This window comes from Sylvia atricapilla, chromosome 2 (assembly GCF_009819655.1).
Source record: "Sylvia atricapilla isolate bSylAtr1 chromosome 2, bSylAtr1.pri, whole genome shotgun sequence".
Lineage (NCBI taxonomy): Eukaryota > Metazoa > Chordata > Aves > Passeriformes > Sylviidae > Sylvia > Sylvia atricapilla.
This window is the reverse complement of record NC_089141.1, coordinates 47,849,310-47,874,635: the sequence shown is the minus strand read 5'-3', so window position 1 is coordinate 47,874,635 and position 25,326 is coordinate 47,849,310. Positions and strand designations below refer to the sequence as shown.

Sequence of the window (25,326 nt, the reverse complement as noted above, 5' to 3'; positions counted from 1 at the left end):
TCTGATGCATTGACAAATATCAATTAAATGAAAAGAAAATCACTTACTATGTTAAATATGAAAATGCTATCACTTTGGCATTTTAAATTCAAATGTATGTTGGGTGGGTTGCAATCAGGCTGGTTTCTACACTGTCAAAGCAGGGTTTTCCCATCAGGGCTAAACTGTGCATTGATCAGTTTATGCACATTTTCCCTCTCAGAGTTGTCTAGCCCAATTCCCTTTGTAACTGTTTTGGGGTTTTGGTTTATTGTTTGGGTTTTGGAGTTTTTTACGGGTGACAATATCTCATTGGGACTATACAGAGATGAGCAGGATTGGAGAGCAATTGGGAGAACTTGTCACTTTTTTAAGTTCCTCAAGCGTTGCATTAGGACAAAATGCTAAAATACAAACTATGATTTTTCCAGCTTTTATCCTGGCATGTTTGGATATACCCCAGGTGCATATAAAGCTTTCTTCTCAAGGATATCTAGAGATCTTTCTAAACCTGCAAATCTTGCAGTTTTCCATTATACTGCATTTTGCTAGCAAGATTTTGCTTATTATTGCTACTGTTAAGTATCCTGCACTTCAAAATACACTTGTTTGAAGTATGTAACTGGAGAAACTAGCTGAAATCCTTGAATTAGCCTAGGAATTGTTTGGTTTCAGTTATTTGCAGAGTTATACCGATAGATCTCTTTATGTGGATTTTTGTGGCTGATGGGGTTTTTTAAATCTGCCATATCACAGGGAACTGAAATATTTGCAAACAGAATTATCACTGCTGGTAATCATCCCACAGCAGAGGTTTTTTTGCGCTTTCTTATAATTCTCCTAGTAATTTCAAACCATAATGTTTTCCTGTTCTTTTTAATAATCATTACTTTTACAAAAAAAGCTTACAAAATATCTTAACAAGGATAAACAGAATTTTTGAATTCTTAACTTTCAGTTAAGGTACTTCATGAAGACCCAGACAAATACAAATAAAACTAAAGTACTCCCAAAAACAAGCCATGTTAGCACTGGGAGTCAATAACAGTCAGGCTAAATCTTGGTAAGCAAAACCGTGGGACAGGCTCATGCTTTCAGCTTCACCTGCCTCAGAACTTCTTCATTTCCATCTTGAAGATTTTGCAAAACTCTTGTATATTTTAAAGTAGTTGCTACAGATCATTGTTGCCCCTCAACCCTTCTCATTCCAGGAGATGATGTCTGAAGCAAGGGACAGGGAACATGCCTGAACCTTAAAAGTTCTGGTAACAGTAGTTTTTGCTTTTTAGTGACCATCGTACTCATACAGCAAGACAGATTTTTCTGAGCTTCAGACCACATTTTCCAACTTATGTGTTATACAAAAACACTTACATGTTATAAGCAAAATGTTTACAAGCTCTGAGAACATAGAAACTTTTCTTTTCCTTCAGGGACAATTCCTAAGGCTGCTTTATCAAAATCACTTCTCTTCAAAAATTGAGATCAAACTGATTTGTTTAAGAGAAAGTGTTTTAGGTTTTTTGACTGAGCTATCTTCTTCCCAAGCTAAAAAGAACATGCTAAAATAGATAATCACTATTTTGTTTCTGTTTGTGACTAAAAATCACAAAAGAGTCTTCACAAAATAAGATGTTCAGGGACAGCAAAATGTTATGCAGTCAGTATTATATATATATGCGCAATCAGTATTATGTGGCAGTAATATTGCATTTACTGCACAGTTCATTTTTTAATTTTTTAATTCTAGCAAGACAGGGCTTCAGCTGTTTACAGACACCATTAATAATTACAAATACCATGAATAGTTAAAGTTCTGAAAGTTGTTTTGATCACTCACATGGTATTTATGTCTGTTTCTAATCTCTGAAAGAAGAAATGTAGTTCAAATTTTGAACACTTAAGGTAGATAACTAGCATTAATAATTAAAAATATAAAACTACATACTACATAAATTAATAAGGGATGAATGCACAGACAGATGACTGTTCTTGTGCATTATGTGATGATCTTAATTCAGCATTTAAATTCTACCCAATTTCTTCAGCTTCTTAGTTTCTGTATTTGTCATGGCTATTCTTGTCATTTAGAGAACAAAAAAGCATAAACCACAGCAGATTATTATAGTAGCAGACCTGATGCTGCAGCTTTTAGCATAGGCAGGTGGCAGAAATAGATACTTCAGTTTACCAAAGATGGCAAAAAATCCCCAAACAGAGACACAGAGAGGTGACTTGCAAGACATGCCCCTGGTACAGTCAATGGCTTTTTCAAAATGTTGTATGTAAGACTCTTTGCTTCTCGAGGTTAAAAGCTTTTGCCAGTTTTACTAAGCAGGGAGGAGTGAAATCTGATCTCTATAGCTTAGGCTATTAGTTCTCTGACACTCAGATATTTAAATATCTGTGGTTCCTGACCATCCATGGGGGCTGCTGGAGTAGGCCGGCAGCTCTTCTGATTTTCTTCCAGAGAAAGTGGGAATGTAGGAGGAAGACCAGAAGGAGTGGAAGTGGGGATGCAGCGCAGCACGTCTTGCCTTAACACAGAGTTAAGACATCAGTAGAATGTTATCTGGATCTGGGTGTTAGGGAATGTATCCAGTTTCCATGCCATAGAGAAAGCAGGCTGTCAAATGAAGCACATAAATTTCTTACACAGTTGAGGAAAAGACACTGATGTCTTTGAAGAGCTCCAGAGGGAGATCTCATCTGATTAAGTGCAGGCATTTAAGAAACTTAAGACAATGAAAAGAAAAATGTGTCTCTTTACTCATCTTTCTCACTTCCAAAAATTTATGCAAGGAGATTTATTTGTTGCTCTGATCAGTGTCCTTATGTCACTTTGGCAAGCTCCTTATAATTGAAATGCTACAACCCACAGCCCATTCAAAACAACGGGAGACAAAACATTAAAACTGGGCAATGTACATGTACTATAAATTATACCTGGAGCTAGTTTTTTCTAGTCATCAAGCATAATGGTATTTCTGATTTCAGCTGCATCTTCAAACTTACTCCCACCTCCCTTTAACTTTGGCCAACTCAAAACTTTAAAAATATACATAATTTATTGTTTGTGTTACACTACAGTTTTAGTTACAGAGGTATTTTGTTTCCTTCCTCATTCCCAATGATGGGTTTTTTCCAGAAAAGATTTTCAAAAATGCACTCATGTACTGCAATTTTGCCACAAAAAATAATTTTCTTTTGCATGACGGTTTTTATTCTACTATTGTTCCCCTGCCTAACATCCAGAAAGGGGACTAACTAAATCCCTGTCTTGATCCTTGGCCATGAGAGACAGGCATCTAATGTAGTTCACTGCAGTTGCTGAGTGATCTGCAAGGAGCAACCTGGCAGGGCTGACCCCTAAACAGAAGCAGTTGAGAAAGCTCTTTGCTGCTTATGAAAAAATAAGAGCATGTGGGATGAATGATACAAATACTATAAATTCAGCAAATAAGCTCTGAACAACCCTTGTAATATATTTTTATTCAGTTTCTTGATCAGATACTAATTGGCCTTCATGAGGGAAAAAAAAAAAGTCATTTATGAAATCAAGTTTCTCAGGATAGGGACTGAAATTTTATTGTTCTACTGTTTCTACAGAATTCACATGATGATCATCTCAGAAAAGTAATTAATTGTTCCAAAATGCTTTTCAGACTTAAGATTACACCCTGGCATTCTGCAGAATTAATGCTTCCTGCCTCACATCTTTCAAGACCTCCTGCTGCCCAAACTATTCCACACCTCTCACTGCTTTCCATCATACCCCAGCCCTCTCCTGTTCTTGCATTATCTCCAGTTTCTACTTCCCGCTATTTTCTCAATGCTGCCAGTATCTTCTCTACTTCCCTTCCCCCAGAATGTCCCCAGCCCCCCTCCATGGCTCTGGCAAGGGACAATCAAGATGTGCTTTACCTAGTGGTACCTTCCCACTGCCTGGCGGATTAACACACATAAATAAGTTCAAAAATTTTACTGGCTGTTATCTCATTCTTAGTTTTATAGTGGGCCTTCAATTTTGTCTCTTATACAGTCAAAAGTTTGATTAAATTTGGTTCGCTCTGATATTTCTTTTTGTCTTTCAAACTGGCTTGAAGGTATCCAAACTTTTCAAAAGTTGACAGCAGCTGAGCAACACAAAGCCAGAACAGCATGACTTGGTTCTCTTAAAACACCAAGGAAAAAAAATAAAAAGAGAGTGAAAATATGAAAAAATTACTCAAAGTATAATTACTTTATCTATAAGTACATAATGGATAAAATGGAAAAAATTGTACATTTAACAGTTAAGGAAAGGTCTATTATAAAAAGAAAATGAAACTAGAAAATCAGACTATCCAGAAGGCAAAAAACATTTTAAAAATACTTTGATTGATGTGGTCCAAAATGTTTCAGCTTTATTTATTAAGGAAGACTAGAAATTGGGAGTCACATTTATTCTCATTTGTATTGAACCAGACAACAAACAACCACAATCAAAATTAGGCTTCCCCAGCACCAAGAGCTGTTTGTTGTAACAGGATTCAAATCCATGTTTCAAAGCCTTGATTCTTTGTTCTACCAGTTTCTCCTGAGTGTCATGATGCCAGCATTAGTAGGCTGACCCTCCACATGAGGATCTGACATTTTACCAGGCTTCACTCCTGGTAATTAAAGGAACTGCAATTACAGCCTGACTAACTTGCAGTATCCAAGATTTCTATTCTTCCTCCCAACCCACATCCTTCCATTTCATGCCCCAAAATGTAATGGACTTTGAAGAAAAAAAAAAATAAAAAAAAAACCACTAACAACCCATTTGCATCACCAAAAAAGATAAATTATGAGATTTTCCAAATCTGTCAACTCAGACTCATTTAAAGATGTCAAACGAAATAATCAAATCTTTAATGTTTTCAGAAATCCTGAATTTTAGACATTCTTCTCTTGAGCTGTGCTGAAATCTAGAAGTTTGGAGAATTATCCCTCTTGTCCAGAAGTCTCCTTTTGCATTCAAATATCAGAGCTGAGCTCAGGCTGTTTCACAACTAACAAAAGTCATCAACCAACCCAAGGCAAACTGTGATACAATCAAATGGTTTGAACACAAATAATTAGTGAATTATGTGCTTCTGACAGCCAGTGATGCCTAGCCTTGACAATTTGGGCAAATTTTACATTGCTAACTGTCTGAGATTATTCATGCAGTTCCTATTATTAATGAAACTATTGAAATCAAGGCAATCTATTCGTACCTCAGATCTGACAAAATTATATTCCTAAAGTCAAACAGAATCAGTCTCAACTGAGTACAGTTTACCCATACATCTATCAGCTATGACAGGGGGTCAGATTTCCCATGCAGAAAATTACAGATTTAATTTTCAGAAAGGTGTGTAGTTATTTAGATGTGCAGTTGGCCAATTTAAAGTGCAATGCTCTTAGGGTAGCATTGAACATAAAAGCAGGAACTTCTCACCAGTGTGTGCAATTGCAGAAATATTTCTGAAAATACCTCTGCTGAGGGACACTTCACAACCCCTCTGGGCAATATGTTCCCGTGCTGGGTGACATGCACAGAATAAAAGTCCTCCCTGATATTCAGGGAGGTGGAACTTCTGTGCATCAGTCCCCTTGCCTCTTGTCCTATTGCTTGGCAGCATGGAGCACAGCCTGGTCCATCCTCTGACCCCTCTCTTCAGATACCCATTGACATAGATGAAGTCCCTCTCAGTTGTCTCTTCTCAAGGCTGAACAGGGCCAGTTCCCTCGGCCTTTCCTTGTAAGAGAGATGTTCCAGTCCTGTGATACGCTTTGCAGCCCTCCGCTGAAGAGAGATGCTCCAGTCCCTAGCAGCCCTCCGCTGGATCCGCTCCAGGAGCTCTGTGTCTCTTGCACTGAGGAGCCCAGAAATGAAAGACTTGTCTTTAGATTACTATTTAGCCGTGTACCTCTGCTTAGCTGTGCAGCCAAGGCCTCAGCAGCAGCCTCCGCATGCCCAGCTCAGGCATGAGGCAGGTCTCTTTCCAGCTGAAGTGCTCTGACATACGCAGAACCTCAGGCAGAGCGCTATGGAAAAGTCACTTCTCGGACAGACAAAGCCAGCCCCGGCTGGGAGAGTTCCCACCCCGAGGGGGAGGCTCTCGGCGCCAGCCTGAGGCAGGGCCAGCCCGGCAGACCCCCGCCCCTGCGGCCGCTGCGCCCCTGAAGGCGACAGGGTCGGGCCGGGCGTTCCCATGGGCAAGCGGGCGGCGGCTCCGGGGCTCAGCCTCGCCCCTGCAGGAGCCGCTCCCCGCTGGCAATGGCTTCTCTCCTCACAGAGCCCGTGCGGGGCCGACGGGCGAGGCACGGCCGGGTCCCGGGGCGCTGCTCCGGCAGCTCCCGCCGCCCCTGCCCGCCGGGGCGCGCTGCCCCCCCTGCCCGCTAGGCGGCGCCCCCGGCCGCGCGGCGTCGCCCGCCAGGTGGCGCTGCCGCCCCGCGAGCCGCCGGCGGCCGCCGCCCCCGCCCCGGTCCCGCCCCTCGCTGTGACGTCACAGCGCGCGAGCGGAAGCGAAAGGAGGGGGCGATGCGCGCGCACCTCGGGGCGCTGTCCCGGGCTGAGCCCCGCCCCTCCCATCCCCCCAGCCGCGCGAGAGCCCCTGGAGGGGGCGGGGCTGTGCTGGGGACCGTTGGGCGCGCGCGGGCGCCGCCATTGTTGGCGGACAGGGCGGGAAGGCGCGGCCGCCCCTCGGCGCCCCCGCCGCGCCTCCCCCTCCTTCCCCTCCTCCTTCCCCTCCTCCTTCCCCTCCGCCTTCCCCTCCGCAGCCCGGGCCCCGCTGCCCCGCTCGGCCTCAGCCCGGCCCCAGCCCGGCCCGCGCCACTCGCTGCCGGGGCCGCAGCGGTGGCGGGAGGGGCGTCTGTGCATAACGCGCCCCGAGCCCTCCTTCCGGCCTCCCTCGGCCCCGCTGACCCCCGCCCTGTTCGCAGCCCGTGTGCTGTGACCTTGAGCAGAGTGGGCGGAAACCATTTGTGGGGTTGTTTTGTGGGGGCTTTCTTGATGATCTTCGGTTTTGGTGTGGGGTTTTTTGTGAAATAATGCTACCCCCAAGAGAATGATCGAGAAAAGCAACGCTTTTGTTTGGGAGGGGTGGAGGTGTTTTTGTTTATCTGGTTTGTTGGTTTTGGGTTTCGGGATTTTTTTATAAAGTATGCTACGTAAATTATTTGGAGGGATCTGAGAAAATCTGGTGGGCTGCAGGTCATAATGCTCGCAAATTCATTTTTGATTGGAGAAACGTTTCTTTGTTCTTCTCCTCTGTATGACTTGGAGGAAGAAGCCTTTGTGCAGCCTTTCGTGGGATGGTGCTGCTGTTTCGTGTCCCAGTCCCAGGGATGTTTCCTGCTGCTGCAAGAGCTGCTGTTGCAAAATTTGGTTTCCTTGCAAATCTTATGTGACATTTTGAGTGTGCATGCTGTAAACCAATTAAAGCATGTGTCAGCTCTCATTTTGTGTGAAGATACCTGGTGTGTATAAGACTTGCGGGTGCATGTTATTTTGGGGCAGCCCACAAGAAGTTTTTGTGGAACTACATGGGTATCATAAAGTCATATTATGGTTTGGATTGTAAGGGACATTAAAATCATTGCATTCCAGAACTGCTGCAGTGGGCAGGGGCACCTTACACTAGACCAGATTGCTCAGAGCTCCTGATCTGGCCATGGGCACTTCCACGGATGGAGTATCCACAGCTTCTCTGGACAGCTTGTTCCAGTGTCTCACCACACTCACAGTAATATGGGAAAACTTGGATTAATTTCTTGTACAGCTTACACATGAGCTATAACTTGCTGTAATTTTTTAAATTTATCTAACAGAGAAGTGTAAGTTATCATGAGTTTAATGTGAGATAGTACTGTGCTGTTTTAGCAACTCTAGTAGCATTTCTTGAAGAGTTATGTGGTTTTTGCATTGTGCATGTTTTTGAAATTATGTTGGCAATATGAGCTATGTAAATTTTGTTATTTTTGTTGCTCTAGAAATTTCAGCAATTTCAGGAATGATCATGGATTGTTAAAACGCATTCAGATATCATTAAATACTTAAAAGAAGTACATAGATGGCCTCTAATTTGTTTTTGAATGATACCAAAGCCCAGTGGTTAAACCTGGATACTGGGGTGTCAGACTTCCAGGAGATCTGGGAATCATGCCTAATTACTTTTCTGGGCCTGCGATTAATGCCCTCTCTTCACTGTTAGCTTGATGAAAATTGGTTCAGGATATCATTTAGAAGGTTTACATTATTTCAATTATCCATTCTCTTGTCCTCTCAAAAATTCATGTTCCATCCATTGTCCTATCACCACTTATCCTAAACGACTAAAAATAGCATCTCTTCTGCCAAGCTTTCTGATCTTTGTCCTTAAGTACCCTTGAATTCCAGAAGGTGCATTTTGCTTTTAATTTGTTCCATTAATTTCATATTTCTGTATGGCTTGCTAACATTAATGTATTTTCTCATTAGTATATTGTAAGAACTTGGGCAGGCAACAATGTTGGATTTGACAGAATTTCATGAATGCTTGTGATTTTCAGAAAGAGCATCCTTTTAATCCTCCTTAGTGGATTTGAGGTTTTTGTGTGGCACCTTGTAATAAATACGATGATAATATTTCTCTGATTTTATTGTTTTTTTATTGTTAATAGTGCTTTTGTGAGTTACATTTTTTGTGTGTAATGTAGGTATCAAAGAAGCAGCTCACTTTCAAAACAGCTGAAGTTCCAAAGTATTTGCAGACAATCTCTAGTACCAGTTTTCTTGGAAATCCTTTCACTGTAGATACAAATTTTTAAAATTCCAGTAACTGAAAACAAGAATGTTGGTGTTTTAAGGTAAGAAAGTGTCACCATTTAAAATAAAGGTATGCTGGCACTTGGTGTCTCTTTCTTTACAATTAGGAATTAGCCAGCTATTATGAGATCTGTCTTGTCTTTACCATCCTAATCTTTAGAATCTGCTCCAGAGTTCTTCAAGGAAACACTGACGCTGGTATTTTCAGAAGAAATGACTCAGCTTGTGTGTTGGATTGCCTGGGCAGCCCCAGTGCCAGCACAGGGATTGATTCCCAGCTCTCAGTGCCTTGGAGTGCCCACACACCGAGCACCAGCTTGTGTCCTAGTGAGCTCTGACAGTTGTGACTGATCACTGTGGCTGCCAGTGAGCAAAGGCAGCAGACAAAGCCTTGCTTAATTCAGCTGCTGTATTAAACAAGATTATTGCATTACCAATAAACACCGAACAAAACTCCAGTTAACAGTGAGATTAGTCACCTGTGTGTGTGCTGTTTCACAGCTGGAGCTGACAGGGCAGGGGAGGAAGGCACCCACGTTGGCTCCTGTTGCTCCAGGGGGAGTAGTGCTGCCCCTGCTCCCCGTGGGAACACACCGCACAGCTCTCTTTGTTCTGGGGCCAGCAGCAAAAGTAAAGGCACGAGGGCTTCCTCTCTGGACGTTCCAGTGCTTTATGCTGTAGGTAAGCCCATTGCTGCCTTTCCCCTAGCACTTCTGAAGGGTTTTTCCCAAACTGAAAAACCTTCCCAAAACTGCCTTACCTTTCATAACATTTATGGATGGCATCTCCCGAATGTTTCATGGGTCACGAAATCATTTTCAGTTAAAACACCCTACTGTTATACTTTTTATTTGTTATTACTGTTTTCTACTTCATGTTGCTTTTAACTACTAATGTATTTTTTTTCAAGTTAATAGTCCTGGCTTTGCTCCTCACCAGGCCCATGTTCCTCGAGATCATGAAGAGGAAAGGTTTAACAAGAGGCTGGATGTACACTCAGGGCCGTGGTCTGATGTTGACATGGTGGTGTTTGGTCATAGGTTGGACTTGATGCACTCAGGGTCTTTTCCAACCTTATTGATTTTGTCAGCTCACAACCAGGGCATGTCCACAGCAGCCTGGACTGCCTCCAGTCTTAACCCCTTTAATGAGCTCATCCACTGTGGTGAGCACCAGGTCCAGTAGTGCTCTTCATCTGGTTGGTTTTTCCAATTCCTGGACTAGGAAGTGGTCCTTTATGGACCCTAGGATTCTCCTGGATTTCTTTTCTCTGTAGCTTTCCTAGCAGATGCCTGGGTGGTGGAAATCCTCTGCTAGGATGAGATTTTGGAGTGTGATGTTATCTGTATCTGAAGCAGGAGGCCTTGGCCTTGGTCTCCCCCTGATCAGGCCCCCACCAGCAAGTGTTCTTTGTTGGTCCTGTCTGATTTTTTTACCCATGGGCTCTCAACCTTTTTGTGGCTGTTTTTCAGAGGCAGCTCTTCATAATCTATCCCTGCTCCTCCTCCTCTACATGTATCTTTTTAAAAGCACATAGCCTTTTACAACAGTTCTGTCCTAGCATCTTTCCCTGATATGCCATAGTTTTCTAATTGCACCATGGTTTCCAACTCCAATTGCTTGTTTCCCATGATATGTGCATAGGCATAGAGGCTTCAGCTGGGCTGTGGGCTGCCCCACCTTTTGAGAGGAGCCCTCCCTAATTCCTCTGGGATGATTTATGGGTATTTTCCTCTTGTTTTCTAGTGTGTCAGTATCTTTTCGTTCTTCTCTCTCACTCAAACGTTCATCCCCTTCCCCCTAAAGCATATTAAATGTATCAGGCCAAAGGTGAAGCTGAGCCCAGCTTCTACACATCATGGACAGCTCTAACCGCAATGTTTTTTAAAGAGACAACTCTGTTTTAGGAAAACTATTAAAGTCTTACCCAATCTCTAAAGGTGCAACTAACCTTATTGGGAAGAAGGATCTGTAAGTTAATTTTTCTGGTCTGTAACTTTTTGTGGATTTAGTGGCATGATATTCCTCAGTCTCATGGAACCCAGTCAGAAACCTAGAATCTTAGTCAGGAAGCACTGCAGGAAGGTACCTGCTGTGAATAGACACAAGCTGGTTACATTCTCCAAGGCAGTCATGGTAAAGAGAGGATTTCGCAATTAGTAATTTTTCATTAAGAAATTAATTGTGTCTCAATACCTATGTGTGTAAAGTACTTTGACATTCACTGTCACTAATTGTGATGTGCAGATACAGCCACTGTTGCAGATGGTGCCAAACCAAATGAATATGGACAGTGTCAGGAATTCGACTATTGCTTGGAGCGGGTGTTTGGGATACTAGAAGTGCAGTTCACTTCCTCCACCTCAAAAGGTGGAGGAAATGGTAGCATAGATAAATGATGAGCTGGCATCTGTTGTGAAGCAGCTGAAGATGGGATAACCCAAGAGGATAATTCATGTACTGAAATAGGAGCAGATGTCAATTAAGACAGTCTGTCTGGCCATTTGGGTGCCAGTTCTGTATGTATCATCAGTACAGGCTTGACAAACGGCCTCTTTGTGAAATTTGGTTGGTTGACATCGTAATTTGTTAGAAGGTGAAAATGCTGTAGGCTTTGAGAATCTGGAAAATTTAATCATTGAAGCAAACCCAAATTCCAATTTGATGTTAAAACCAACTCAGTGCCATTTTACATTGTCATTGTGTTTTGGTCTGTTTGTTTACAGTTTGTTTGTTTTTTATGAGAAGCTCAATACAAAACTAGTTGCTTTTGCTAGAAACAAAATGAAGCTGCAAGGGAATTTTCATATTAGACTGTCTGGGTTACTGCACTTTAAAACTTATGCAGCAGTGTAGAACTGTTTTCGAAAACATTTTGTCCTGAACCTTGTCTTCAAGTGAATTCCTTTCTTCTCCCCTTCCAATTTCTTTCTTATTTTGGGTGAAACACCATGTGGATGTGGTTTGTGGCCTTCAGTCCTAAGAATTAGCTTGGGTTTTTTCATCTCGGAAATTTTCCATAAACTTACTATTTGGAAGATACAAAGGGTTCTGTCCTGTCCTGTCCTGCTTAGCTTAGAGCAATACTCCTTAAAAATTGCTGCAAGAACCCTTAAAAGAGAGACTGGACTTCAGAATTTTTTTCTTTCATACAATGGACATTGTCATTGTGCAATGTGTTGAATACAGATTAAGGGTCAAATTTGCCAGTTTACTGTCTGAAATATTAAAAGCAGTTATAAAGAAGAATTTGGTCCATTTCTGAGCTACTTTGACTTTGAAAAGTCAAGTAGTCAAATACCTGTAATAAAGTAAGTGTTACATTTCATTATTTTCTCATGGCTTCTTTGGGTTCTTTTTTCTCCCATGTTGGGCACCTATTAATCATTAAAAATATCCAAGCATATATCCTTACTGTACTATATCTTGAAGTTAGCATTTCCACAGTACTTTTTTATATTTTCCTTTACTCATTGTTCAAAGACATAGCGGTATGCTTTAAAAAAATAAAGACACATAAAATCATAGAAATGCACAGTTGAGCTTAGTGAAAGAAAATTAAGGCAGGTGTGTGGGGCCAGTGTAAGGGAAATGGAGAAAAGCTGGAAACAACCCTAAGTGTGTTTAAAATTCAGTTTTGGGTGCTCTGGAACAGCAGAAAACACAGAAGGTTTCATCATTCATACAGGTATGGCTTGTGTCACTTCTAAAAAACTTGTCTGAAGAAATCAATAGCGTGAGGCAGCAGCCTTCAGGCAGGAAAGCAGCAAAAAGAGAGTGAGTGGACAGGAATGAAAATCAAAGCTCCATACACAGATGTATTTAAGAAGTGTTATAAGTTTAGGGGGAAATGATTAATCTTGAAAATGGTGTTTCCTTTAAAATAGATTAACATGTATCTTCATGTTAGTATTTCTGTAGCTTTTCTTCAGCAAAACTGCTAAGGTCCTTTGCAGCCCACTTTAGGTGAATGTTTTGGGGATCAGAAGGATCCAGATTGCTCTGAATTTTATGTGATGCCCCTGAAGAGCTTTCATTTTCCCAGAAACCTGTGTTCATGGCCTTGCCTGCTGACTTGAGAGATGGAAGAGACTTCCTTGATAATTTCAGATATATAGCCATACTTTTCTTAGAAGTGAAAAGGTTGCTAACTGCAGAGTTTACTCACCTGCTTTGCAGGATGAAGGTGTCACAAGTTAGTTGTCCATCCAACAGCTCTGTAAATACTTAAGCAACATTGTAGTGGAATATTAAGGAACATTCCCTTTGAAATATCTTCAATAGAGAAGGCACAGATAAATCTTTATTTGGAATGAAAGAGTCCTTTCTAGTCTAAATACTTTTTTTTTTTTTTTCAAGGATTTTGCATCGGGAATCAATCTGGCTTCCTCCCCCAGTCCCTGTAGGCAAAGGCATCAGCGGCTGAGAGACCTTCTTTTACACAGGATTCTTTTAAGAACAGAGAGTCCCCATCTGTACAGCAAAAGCAGAATGTGATACTTGGTCCCTGAAATTGTTCCACAAAATCATTATTTACAGACCTAGCATGTACATCAGAGAGAATTTTTATCTGAGCAGATTTAATAGGGAAAAGGGTTAAATAGCATTGGTATTTTTTACTTGGAGGTTACTGATTTACTATCCAAAGTTGTACAGTAGATTAATTACCAGAACAGTTGGACCTATTGAAGTTCTGAAGTGAAAACCACGAATTATCAGATACATTTAGAGTTGTGTAATTTTCTCATAACCCTTCACTTGGAAAGCCTTTCTGCTTCCAGTATAGGATGAGGTCCAGCAGCAGGGTTAACCCTGACCCCTGAGTGTTCTATATGGACTTGTTCATTTCTGCCACATTCTTTCAGTTTAAATTTAGATTTGCTGAGAGCTATTATGCCTCTTGCAATAAGCCTCATGACCAAGCATTGAAACAAATATGCCTTTTATCACAGATGTTTTTGCCGAATAAGATTAGTGAAGAACACTCAAAAACTGAAAAACAATGTGCAGAAGCCTTTGGTCCAAAAGGCACTAACCTTTGAATTTCTGGAACTTATTTTCATCTCAGTGTTAGAAAAAAGCAAGTAAGTGTTTAGATGATTTGGCACAATCTTGCACCATGTTTTACCTCTAATTTGTTACTGGTAGTAATGAAATTTCAGCTATGCAGATGAATACCGAGTCAGGATACATATGAATGTACATGTAACAAAGTCATTAAGCTGTTCTAAAATAGATTGTGGTTGCTGTAGGAAGTAGCAACATAGACGTGATATGTTTGGCTGATTGCTAAATATATCTTAGTAAATATGATTTGTTGGGATCATTCTTCTATACAATCACTATCTTAAGCACAATGGCTGCATCTGTAACTGATTTGAGGAAGTTCATACCACTTAATTTTCTATTTTCTATGGAGGATGATGCTTGTTTTATGATTATGGTTTGGGTTTTTTTTTTTTTTTTTTAATATAGCATGAGTACTTGGGACTTGAGAAATCTGTATGGCAAAGGACTTCGCTTTCAAGGGCAGTAAGTTGTTCTTGGCCTAGGGTATGCCGCAATCTTCATAGACAGTGTTGCTCCACCTGGAAACACTTGCTTGACAAGTGTTTTACACTTGTAAGTGTACCAAGTGTCTTACTTGTAAAAAGACAAGTAAGACTCTGGTCTTACTTTCTACAGCTGCTCATTTGTCTAGAATAGGGCATGAGGAAATGGTCTCAAATTGCACCATGGGAGGTTTAGACTGGACGTTAGGATTTTTTTTTTTTTTTTTTTTTTTTTGAAAGGGTTGTCAAGCATTGGAACAAGCTGCCCAGGAAAGTGGTAGAGTCACCATCCCTGGAGGTGTTGATGTGTAACTGCAGCACTGAGGGACATAGTTTATTAGTAGACGTGGCAGTGCTGGGTTAACAGTTGGATTTGATGATCCTAAAGGTCTTTTCCCAACTAAATGAATCTGTGGTTCTGTGTTCGAAGGTAGCACGTAAAAAGCGTTTTCGTAAAGCACTAAAGTCATTCTGTCTATGCTTTCAAGGTTCTTCAAAAGGTAAGTGTTCCTATGCATTGCTGAATGGCTATGGCTCCAAGAAAGAAAGACCTTGAGAATATATGGAAAGAAGTGTTCTCCCTGTGACCTTTTAGGGTAAAAAAACAACTAATGAACAAAGCAGGCCGTGATTCTCTAGATAATTTAAAGTGAGATTTTTTCCTTCTGAAGGGCAAGACACAAAAGCTTCCAAAGGCGCCCTGACCCTACTGCCTCTGCAGTTGCTATGGGCAGGAAACACTGGTACTCAGATCTTCAGAGTACTTTGATAGTGTCCAGCCTAGTTACTGGGGCTGAACACTGTGGTGCTGTGTTCCTCATGAATGGATTAGGCAAAATTTATTCACTGGTTAGAAGTCCTACTGTGCAGGCTGTATATTTTTGAATGTAAGTAGCATCATGTTTTTTTCTGTTTAGCAGGAATTTCAGGCAACCTTTGAAATACATAGCCAATCAGCATTTGTTCCAAATGGTGCTTTTGTGCCAAATTTCCAATTAGTGAATGGCATTTGTTAACTAGGTCCATTTGGCTTTATCTTCAAGGATAATGAAACCCCATCTTTCCTCATCCCCTTAACAGACACAATGTAGAGTCTTACTGAACTAAGAAAAAATAACTGAATGGAGAATGCTAGGAGATTTATAGTTTGGTGAAACTCCTTAGAACTTGTAATTTTTAGAAATGACTGTGGTTTGAGTTCTGTAGCATGAAAACAAGAAATTTGTAAAAATAAGGGGGTTTGGCTCATACAGTTGTTTGAAAGAACATTAGTGAATATTTGAGGTATTGTTCCAGTAGGTAAATATTTGTCCAGATAACGGTGAATTGTGCTTCCCTGTGCCTGGAGCTGTACTTTTTATTGTAATGCAATGTCATATATGCTGTTGCATACATTTGGAATGTCTTAGAAATTTTTTGAAGTCTTCATGAATTTTTATCTTTGTATTCTCTGTGGAAAATGCTAAATTAGAGACACCTCTCCAACACCTCTCAAAATACTCTTTTCTGTTGTGGAACAGAAAGTGGTCTGTTTCAGCATGTGGAAGTTTCTCCTGTGTCTTATTAAACTCAGAAATCCAAACTTCTAATGTAACCTTCAGAGCTTGGCACCTGACAAAAATAATTTTTGCATAGCTCACAGAAATCAAACACACTTTGTTGATTTCCCTGTATGATTGTTGCTTCAGAATTGTTTACTATTATTAAGTAAGGAAACATATTCTTACAGCCCGTGTTTTCATAAATGGCATTTTAACTGTGTTGAGAAATAAAACATTTGTATTAGATTTTCACAGAATTTATACATTATTGTTTGTGTAATTTGGGCAGGTTTCCATGTTTTGTCCTTGTTGAGTTTTTTTTTGAGCATTCTTTAGTATTCGAAAGATCAGTATGTGAGGAAGCAAAACCACAGGAAAAAATTTGCTTTGTTTACAAATGAGTGTTGTGGACATGTATCAATATGCACATTTCCTGTGTGAGGTCATCTCACTTAGAATGGATTCAATATGAGAAGTGTCTTTTGATACTCATTTTGTATAGAACATCCTGTAGTTTACTTGGAAATGGCTGGGAAGACAATGGGAAGCAATCAAAGTATCTCTTAAAATAATTTTAATAGCTGTAGAGTTGAAGTACAGCTTAGTACTCAGCGGTTGTAAAAATTGTGAAATTCCAAATACAGATTTTGAAAAGTAAAAATGGGGGTATTCATTTTTCTGTGCTTTGAAACAATCCCTACGAAGATCATACTAGCACCTCTGAAGGGAACATGTGTCTGTTGCTAATATGGGACTCAGTGGCTCATGACTTGGGACCTTAATTACTGTGGAGAAGATGAGTACTTCCATTAGTAGTAATATATGCCAGTGTAATAGTGGAGTGAATCTCCTGGATTCTATTTGGAAAGGGGTTTTCTCTACATTAGTGAGCCAATTACAGTTATCTTTCTGTCACACTTGTGAAACCCTTCTAGGAAACAAAGCTCTATAAAGGTTTATCAGGTAAGAGTAATAACAGTACTCATCTATCTCCCCTGGGTCTTGAGGAGTGCTGGTGTGATGCTCTTAGGATTATGGCAGCGTTAAAATGCATTATTACTGTTTGTCTGCTCATGCTCACTATGGAATTACCTTCTGTGCAAAGATATGTATTGTTTGTGAAAAGAAGGCAGATGAAAGAACAGATGTAGCTTCAGGACAGAGAATTCTGGAGAGCAGTAGCTGCCTGTGTTGACAGGGAGGTCAGTGTGACTGGTTTTTATAGTGGATCATTAGAAGTGATGTGAATAAGGAAAACAAGGCATAATGCAGTGGTATGCATAGGCACCACGGTGGAAAGGTGCTTAAGGAGAGCACTGGAAAGGATTTTGATGAAACTAAGGAATAAGAAAAGCATGTTTGTCGATTACATTACAATGGATTAACATTTTGTTATACAGTAAAGCTCTTCAGAAAAAAAGGAAAGATGCATCTTAGTGATAGTGTGACCAGTAAAGTATTCCCACCATATGGGCAGAGGATTTCACAAGTCTAGAATTATAGCAAGGAATATAATACAGTGCGCATAATAACCTTCAATATTCTGGTTCCTGTTGGCAACAAGCAATCAGTGGAGAGATGCTGAAATAGAAGTGGCATTAGAAGAGGCACTAAAATGACTTCAGTTTTAGTCTTGGTTCTGCTTAGCTTGAAATAGCAGTGGGTCACCCGAGATGAAGTGTTAGAAAGCCATTCAGATATACAAGTCATTTGAGTATGTAGAATAACTATGAAAATGTGTCGTCAGAATTGGGGTGATAATTGAAGCTTTCTAAATGGAAAAATGTCACTCAAGGACAGGGAAAGAACTGGTCAGCTTTTTCCTTGGGGGCTGGAAGAGAAAATAAACATCTTCAAGTTACAAACAGCTTGAATATTTTAAGACTTCATGTATGTTTGATTTCTTTTAGACCAAAACAGAAAAAGAATCTGAATGGCCAGACTCTATGTCATGGCTTATGAAGAAACTGGAACAGTTGAACTTAGATATTGAAGAAGCTCTGAGTGCTAGCTCTTCTCCCTCTGGTACTCCTTCTTCTAAAAGGCACAAGCAACTGGTAAGAATGTGTGTGTGTGATCTGATACATTCTCTAACATTTAGCTACAGAACTCCTCAAGACGTAGTTTTCAGATCCACTTGTGTTTCTGAATAGGCCAACAAGCTCAGGTGTTAGGGTGAAGTCAAAAGTTTTCACTCAATAAAATGAAATCTCTAATTTCATTAGATAACTAATGGTCAAATAAATGGAATTGTGATAGGGTGAAACTTGTAAATTTTCTGTCATTATGGCTTAAAATCATTAGATACCTTTTTTTTATTTTTAGGAATATTTGCTTGCATGTTTTTCAGATTGCTGAATTAAGTGCTTGCCTATTAATACTTGTTATATTTATTTAAAGATATAACAGCAAGAGAGACACTATCTTTATTAAGAGTTGAACTAGCGTCCTGGTTAGCCCAGGCAATCAGAAAACTAGATTAATTCCCTTCCTTCCTTCTGCCCTTCCTTCCATTGATTTAGACCTGCAGTCCTCTAGTTAAGAATATTTTGTGATGACAGGTGTCATCAGTTGATGACAAACAGTTTCTCAAGCTTGTATTTTGAGGGCAAATAAGATAAAAGGAGCAATGATATTATTTTACTAATTTTTGAATAAGCAAGAGTTTTTATATAAGCAATTAATGGAGAATGACCAACATGAGAAATAAAAGTGTTTGTTCTCTGCTTCAGGCTATGATTAAACTCAGTTCTTAAGATATAATTGTGTGGCTTTTCAGCTCTGTATGTTGGCTTGAAATTCATGGAAGGTGATCTTTTGTGAATGTTTTTGCTGTCACTGTGCTTCATTTTGTAAAATTAAATTCTTAAAATAAGCATCTTTGTGGATCATCACAATGTAAGTGTTTGTGTCTCTATAGGTGGGATGTTCAGAATCTTGCACTTTGTCGGTTTTTTCCAAATTCTACAGAGAGAGTGTTAGTAACAGAGTGGCCATGGCTGTTTCTCATTCTTTCTTACTGTACATGTCAGCCAGTCAGAACCAGCTCTGTCCAACTGAATTAACTTCATCATTAATTTGCCTATTAAGGGACAGTGTTCTGTCTTCCTGCAGGAGAATGCTCAATGTCTTCTGTCAAAAATATAGTGGCAGTGTAGTCTGCTTTTCGATCTGAAAAGTGAAATCCCAGCCATCAGAGTTTAAACACTTCTCATCGTGAGACAGTCTGCAACCAGTGATCCAAACACCCATTATTTTATGGCTGTGCCTATTCTACTAAGATAAAAGCTGTGGTTTGTTTAGGCATCATTCTTTTTTCCATGATGTCTTGAAGATCATAGGGTACTACTTCAAAGCCTTTGCTGAAGCATTCAGAGAAGGGCATATTGCATGTAAACAGCAGAAAAATCTAAATAGGTGACATTTTCAAATGAACTTGGGTACGTAAGAACAGCATCATCAGAAGTGGTTGTATCGAGAATGCCATCACCAGCACCCCAGATGCTTGCATTTCTCTTACTGAGGCCTAGTAGCAAGACATCTGCTGAGTACAGAGAGGCCAGGACTTTCATCACAGCCTTTTTCCTGGGACGTATGCTCCCACCAAAAGCCTCTGCTAGAGTGTTAGGGTGTTCCTAACACCCACACCAAAATTACTGTTTTGCTTACTATGATATTAGAGCAGTTGCAGTCCTCTTTATCAAGCCACATCTTCTTCCCACTCTAAAGAACAGAAGGGATTCTTTCATTTTAGTTGTATGTGGACAGGCAAATATGTGAGTCAGCCACATTTTATTGCAGCTACACATTTTATTGTAGCCTTATTTGAAAAACTGGAAGTTACCTTTAAACCTCCAAGAGCCAATTTCAATACAGAAGCTGGACAGGTCACTTAATACAAAGTCTTTCTGACGAGACCAGCAAGATCAGAATAAGTAAAGAGTCTTGGAAAATCTGTTGTGGAACTGATGATGGGATACCATTTGCTGTCTCCTGCAAAAGAATTTGTAGAGCAAGGGAATCATTTGCTCTGATTTAAATACTAATGAATAATTTGCCTCAGAATGGGTGGCCCTAGTTTTACTTTATAGTCAAAAAAGAGATAGATCCTCATAAATCTCTCCATAAATGTACTGTGAAGAAACAGATATTGCAGATCTCAAAATTACAGTTGCAGTGGAAAAAATAAGAGTCTGCTTTTCACACATGTTATATGAGTAGTTTATGTTCTATCAGTTCCTGCTATTTGTACCATGTTTCTAACTGTAGCTTGTAATTTGTTCCACACATATCAAATGTTTTCTTCTTGTCACTTGCCATGAAACTTGAATAGAAAGACGGCCTCTCTCAAATGTATGTTTAGTGGTAACTGTGTAAATTTGGCTTCTATAAAGTGAACCACTTTTATGTTCTTCAAATGGTTTTATCCTCAGCTGGGTACTGACACAAGAAATTATGATTGACAGTGATTTTGGGTGAACTGTTCAAAGATGTAAGGCTGACTTTGGAGACCCGAGATTTCCAAAGCAGGTGACAACTGTATGAGTGGGAACATGGTTTGTTGGAGCTGCTGCTCTGGAAGTTGTTCTCTTGAGAGTGAGGACAATTTTTAAGAGATTACAGAGTTATTTCTTACATCAAATGCTGTGTCTCAGAAATATATTTTGTAATTTAATCACTAGGTTGAGCCAGTCAGTTTTCTACTGAAGGATTTTTCACCTGTTCATGGAAGTAATTCTCTGATATTGTTTTACTCTTTGCATTTTTCTGTTGTGAAGTATCTGTTATTAATAGTCATTTAAACAGATCTTTTTTTTCAGAAGACAAAATATGTGCTAATGAAAATCGACTAGGTGAATGAATATTATAGGACCTACTGGGTGAGAGTAGGGAGTTTTGCAGTATTTTGGTGAGCAAATTCAAGGTGCTTTCTAAAACATAATAACTTTTGCATGAATGCTAAGGGATGATTTATTTCTACATCTGGGTAAACCACAAATTACTACTGGTCATTTCTTTTTGGCAAATACTATGAGGAAGTAGTACTGACTGGATTCCTCAGAAGCTGATCCAGAGAAGATATTAAAAATAATTGTCTATTATAAAATTATTTTCTGAAACATTCTCTCACCAATGCTATGAACACGTGGTTTAAGTGCAAAAAGCTGTACTGTGTGAATGTACTAACAGCAAAACTCCTAGTTTTGGGAAAACTCATTTAATAGTTCCACTGCTGTAAAATGTGTCTCTTTTCTATGAAAAAAGAAATCTTAGCAGTATAGAAGGAGGCACTTTGTAAATGAAACATCAGAGATAAATCACTGTTGCTGCAGTCTGTTTTCCTGTTTAATGTGTCTGCTTCATTGCCACTTATTATCTTGTACTCAATTTCAGTACAGAAAAAGTAGGAAATCTTAAGAACAAGACACATATTTTTTAGTTTTAGTCCTTTATTATTAATGAATGACAGGGAAATCCTCTTTGATTATAGTTATCCCATCTAATATTAGAGATATGAGTTTTGTTGAACAAAACTTTATGCATTCATTTAATTCTTTTGCATTAGTATATTGCCTTCAAACTTTTTGGGGGCTGCATACTAATTAATTTGTCATTTTTTCAAAGCTTCCTCATTTTACATCCCTGCTAAATATACTAACTGTGAACTGGGCAGTTGCTGTTAAAGCGCATTTGTCATTTTGTGGAGGGGAAGAGCCTGAAAATGGGCTAATTAGAATGATTGTACCCAAGAGCTTGGGACTGCTCTGCAGTGCACCCATGATCCTGTTTCCCTCGTTGTCTGTAGTATGAATTCTGCTGGATTGGAGCATGTATTGCATCTTGCTCACTCACCCAGTTATTCTTTTGGCAAACCAAGATACGTAGGAGAATGTTGTGCAGTTGGTCTCTTTCTGACACTGCATTCAGTGTGAGCCCAGAGTTAGGACATACACCTCTTAAAAGATGGTGTGGGAATGGAACAATAGAGTAAGAACTTGCCAGGTTTCAGGGAATAACGAAAAATTGATTTAAAAAGTTCAGAATTTGTAATTTGAAAATGGGAATTTGCTGGGTCTCTGTTTAATATACATAAAAAAACCTGAAATAAAATTAAAAGATAGCTTAAAAATAATTTGAATAAAATCATTTCACTTTCTACAAAGTGATTCCATTCCTTTAAGTTCAGGGAATGTGTACAATTATTGATTAGTTTTCCAATTGTGTATACTCGATGTTAAGGAAGTGACTTCCCATAGTGGCTGGATGTCTAACTTAGCAAATTGTAAAAATGATGCAGCAAGTGCTTTTAAGAAAAAAAAGATTGAAACCAAATGTTTGCCTTACATCAGAGGGGAAAAGAAAAAGGCTTTGAAAAGATAAAATTTCAAAGTTTTTATCTTAAAGTTCGCGTTAAAAATATTTCTGACTTGTCTTTATTTATAGGGTTTTAAAAATTCTATTTCAGTGCCCTGTTCAAGTAGAGACAGGCCTTTATGGAGATCATCAAGAAAGAGGATCATGGAAAAATAGAAGAGGAGACTACCAGGATCTAAATTGTTTACCTTACCAAGTGTCAACTGGAGCACGACCTAAAACTGATGTAAGTAGCAACATTATCTGACTCACGGATTCAGAAACCTCAAAATTTACTATGTATCATTAAAATTATCTGTGTATTTCTTTGAAATAATTCATTCCAGACATATCAAATGTTTGATTCTTGCAAATATTGCACTAAATGGAGGAGTTTGGTTTGCAAAGCAGGTACAGATAAAAGTTAAGTTGGGCTTCACTTAATGAGGCTCCAGGGATGTGGGGTTCATCTAATCTGGTTTTAGATCGCTAATGAAAACTTCTATATCTGAATTAGTCACTTGGATCACCTTCATGGTCAATGGAAAGAAACAGGCACTTCCAAAGAGTAATTCATCTGGTAGTAACATGTGATGGATGCCAGGCATCAGAGCCACTACCACAGCTTTTTCTTCATGGCTTATTTTAGAAGTACTCTCTTAAGTTTTTTAGCTTGGCAGTTGGCTATGCCCAATTCATGGTGAATTCCACACCGCCATCTCTGCAAGCCTGAGTGCTCAGCTCTGGAGTTTTAGTTAAATCCTATTTCTAACCAATAATAGCAATATTTACCTGGATTTATTTTTACAAGATGATAGCTGTAGCCTGCAATCAAAGTCTGTCAGAATCTGTCAGAAGGTTTTCTCAAAAGGCTTTGATTTACTTTCCCAGTTGCTAAAATGTAAGCTACTTTAGGATCAGTGTCTTTGTTTGGAAATGTAGATAGTTTCTGTCTCCGTGTTTTAAGTTACTTGTGTGCCAGAAGTACTTGTGATCATCATACAACATGAAAAGTGGCTGCACTGGATTGGATCAAAAGTCTTTATAGCCCTGTATCCTTTCTTTGGTAGTGGCTAGTTTTGGATGTTCAGGAAAGAAGTGTAAGGACATAATACGCAGATAATAGGCCATCTCAACTTCCTTTGAGGTGTTTATCATGCAGACACATTGAAGAAAGACACTATATTGCATTTTCGTAATTAATAGCTTCTAAGAATCTTTTTTACTCTAGTTGTGCCTTTTGTCCTTCTTTGTATTTGTTTGTTCTTTTGATGTTCAATGTCTTATAGCAATTATTTCCACAGTTCAGTTGTGGAGTAGGTGATACAACACCTTTTTCTTACTGTAAATTTGTTACTGAATTATTATTTTGGTTGTAATTCTTGTACTCGCAAAAACTGCATCTCAGGCATCTTGTAAGAAATAGTGAGTACCTGAGGCTGGTTTTGTTGTTTTCTTACCCTAGCAAGAGACTATATTTATTATTGATTTACTATATTTATTGTTGATTTTTCTGTTTATTTTACAATCATTCAACACCATGAGGTCCTCTTGCAACCATATACAGTCAGTTTTTGTATTTATTAACCTCTGTAGTTGAATATCCTCAGAAAACTCTCTGGTTTTATTCTTCCATTTTCCAGTTCATTTGTGAGTGTACTGAAAACATATCCATGAGACTGTCAGGTAATATCCATCCACTGTAAAAGAAAATAATCAATTATTCTCAATCTTCTTTTTTCTCTTTTTGTTAGCAATGAAAATTCTTTTTTATTTCTTGATCTCTTTTTTGTAGTTCCTCCTTCACAGTACAGTTTGAGTTTGATAGTCAACTTCATCAGAAGCTTTTTGGAATGGAAGTGTAGCAGTCAAATTGCCTGTATCTGCATGATCATTCAAAGAAGTTGGCCTCCAAAATCCCAATTATTTTAACCCGTTTTCCTGTGTTACTGTCCATGTGTTCTTAAGCATACTTTCTGGCAGTTTTCTGCAATGAATATCAGTTCTACTAGCATCTCTTCAACAAATGACTTCAGAGGAATTTTCAGACACTGGCATTACATTTGCCACCCTCTTTTCCTCCTATTCCCAAGCCAATAGGTGTTAGCCATAATTACACGTTAAGCCAATATCTTAGCAGTTCTCTTTCCCCAAACAAGGTGCTTATTTTAAGTTATCTATGTAATTTTGATTGGAGAAAAGTCTATGATATTAAAGATACCTTGAACACTTTCGTATTCCTCTACCAATGATATACATGCCACCATAAAAATTCCCTATTACTTTAAATGAACCTACTCCTGTGAACTGAAAAGGAAATTTGAATGTTGGCTCCACTTGCTTGCTCATGGAAAACATTATTGTCTTCCTACTAGCTATTTCCTTTCCTTGGAAAATAAGTTTGCTATTTTCCATTTCTGCAGTAGCACAACCATTTGTTCTGATTTGTTGCTTGTTCTAGTTGGAATAGATAACAGAATTAATTAAAAAGAAACTTGCCAACATTATAATTTTTTTTTTTTTTACCTTGGCCAAATGTGCAGGCATGTACAAGTATTGCAGCTTAGCTCCCTTCCCACTAGTACTATGTAAATATTTTCAAAGTGGTGTTGCAGTAATAGTGTTGTTTGGCTAGCAGTATGTGGGAGGAAAGGCAGAGAAAGTAAGTTTTGGAGGGTTTTTTCCTTTTCTGAAGTCTGGTTTTTTTCCTTTTTGTTGAAAATCAGGAAACACTGGTGCAATAAAAAGCAGTCCTATGAATCCTCATCAGTACAGTCTGTGCATCGTATCAGTCATTTTTGTATACTGGAGTAAGAGCAGGGTAATGCAGAAAGTACAAATGTTTCTTAGGGCACCACGGAATCTAGAAACCTACTGTAGTGGTTTGAAAGTAAAACAAGTGAGAGGCTCCAAGTCAGAAATACAATTTAATGAGAAGAAAAGAGGGAAAAAGGTAAAATAAAATAAATGCAATAATACAAAAAGACACTGACAGAGTCAGATTACAACCTGATCAGGGTGATGGAAGCAGTCCAGGTGAGGTGGTCTTCCTGAAGCAGTGATCCCATAGAAAGGTCTGGTA

The 25,326-nt window shown here is 39.2% G+C and overlaps 1 protein-coding gene across 1 annotated transcript in view; it reads left to right on the top strand.

Moving 5' to 3' along the window:
- Positions 1-25,326, top strand: part of LOC136375022 (uncharacterized) — a 124,846-nt gene that overhangs the window by 56,596 nt on the left and 42,924 nt on the right. The window contains exons 3-4 of the mRNA XM_066340380.1: positions 17,801-17,947; positions 22,357-22,491. Of these exons, the coding sequence (XP_066196477.1) occupies positions 17,801-17,947; positions 22,357-22,491 (282 nt within the window). The remainder of the gene's footprint in view (positions 1-17,800; positions 17,948-22,356; positions 22,492-25,326) is intronic.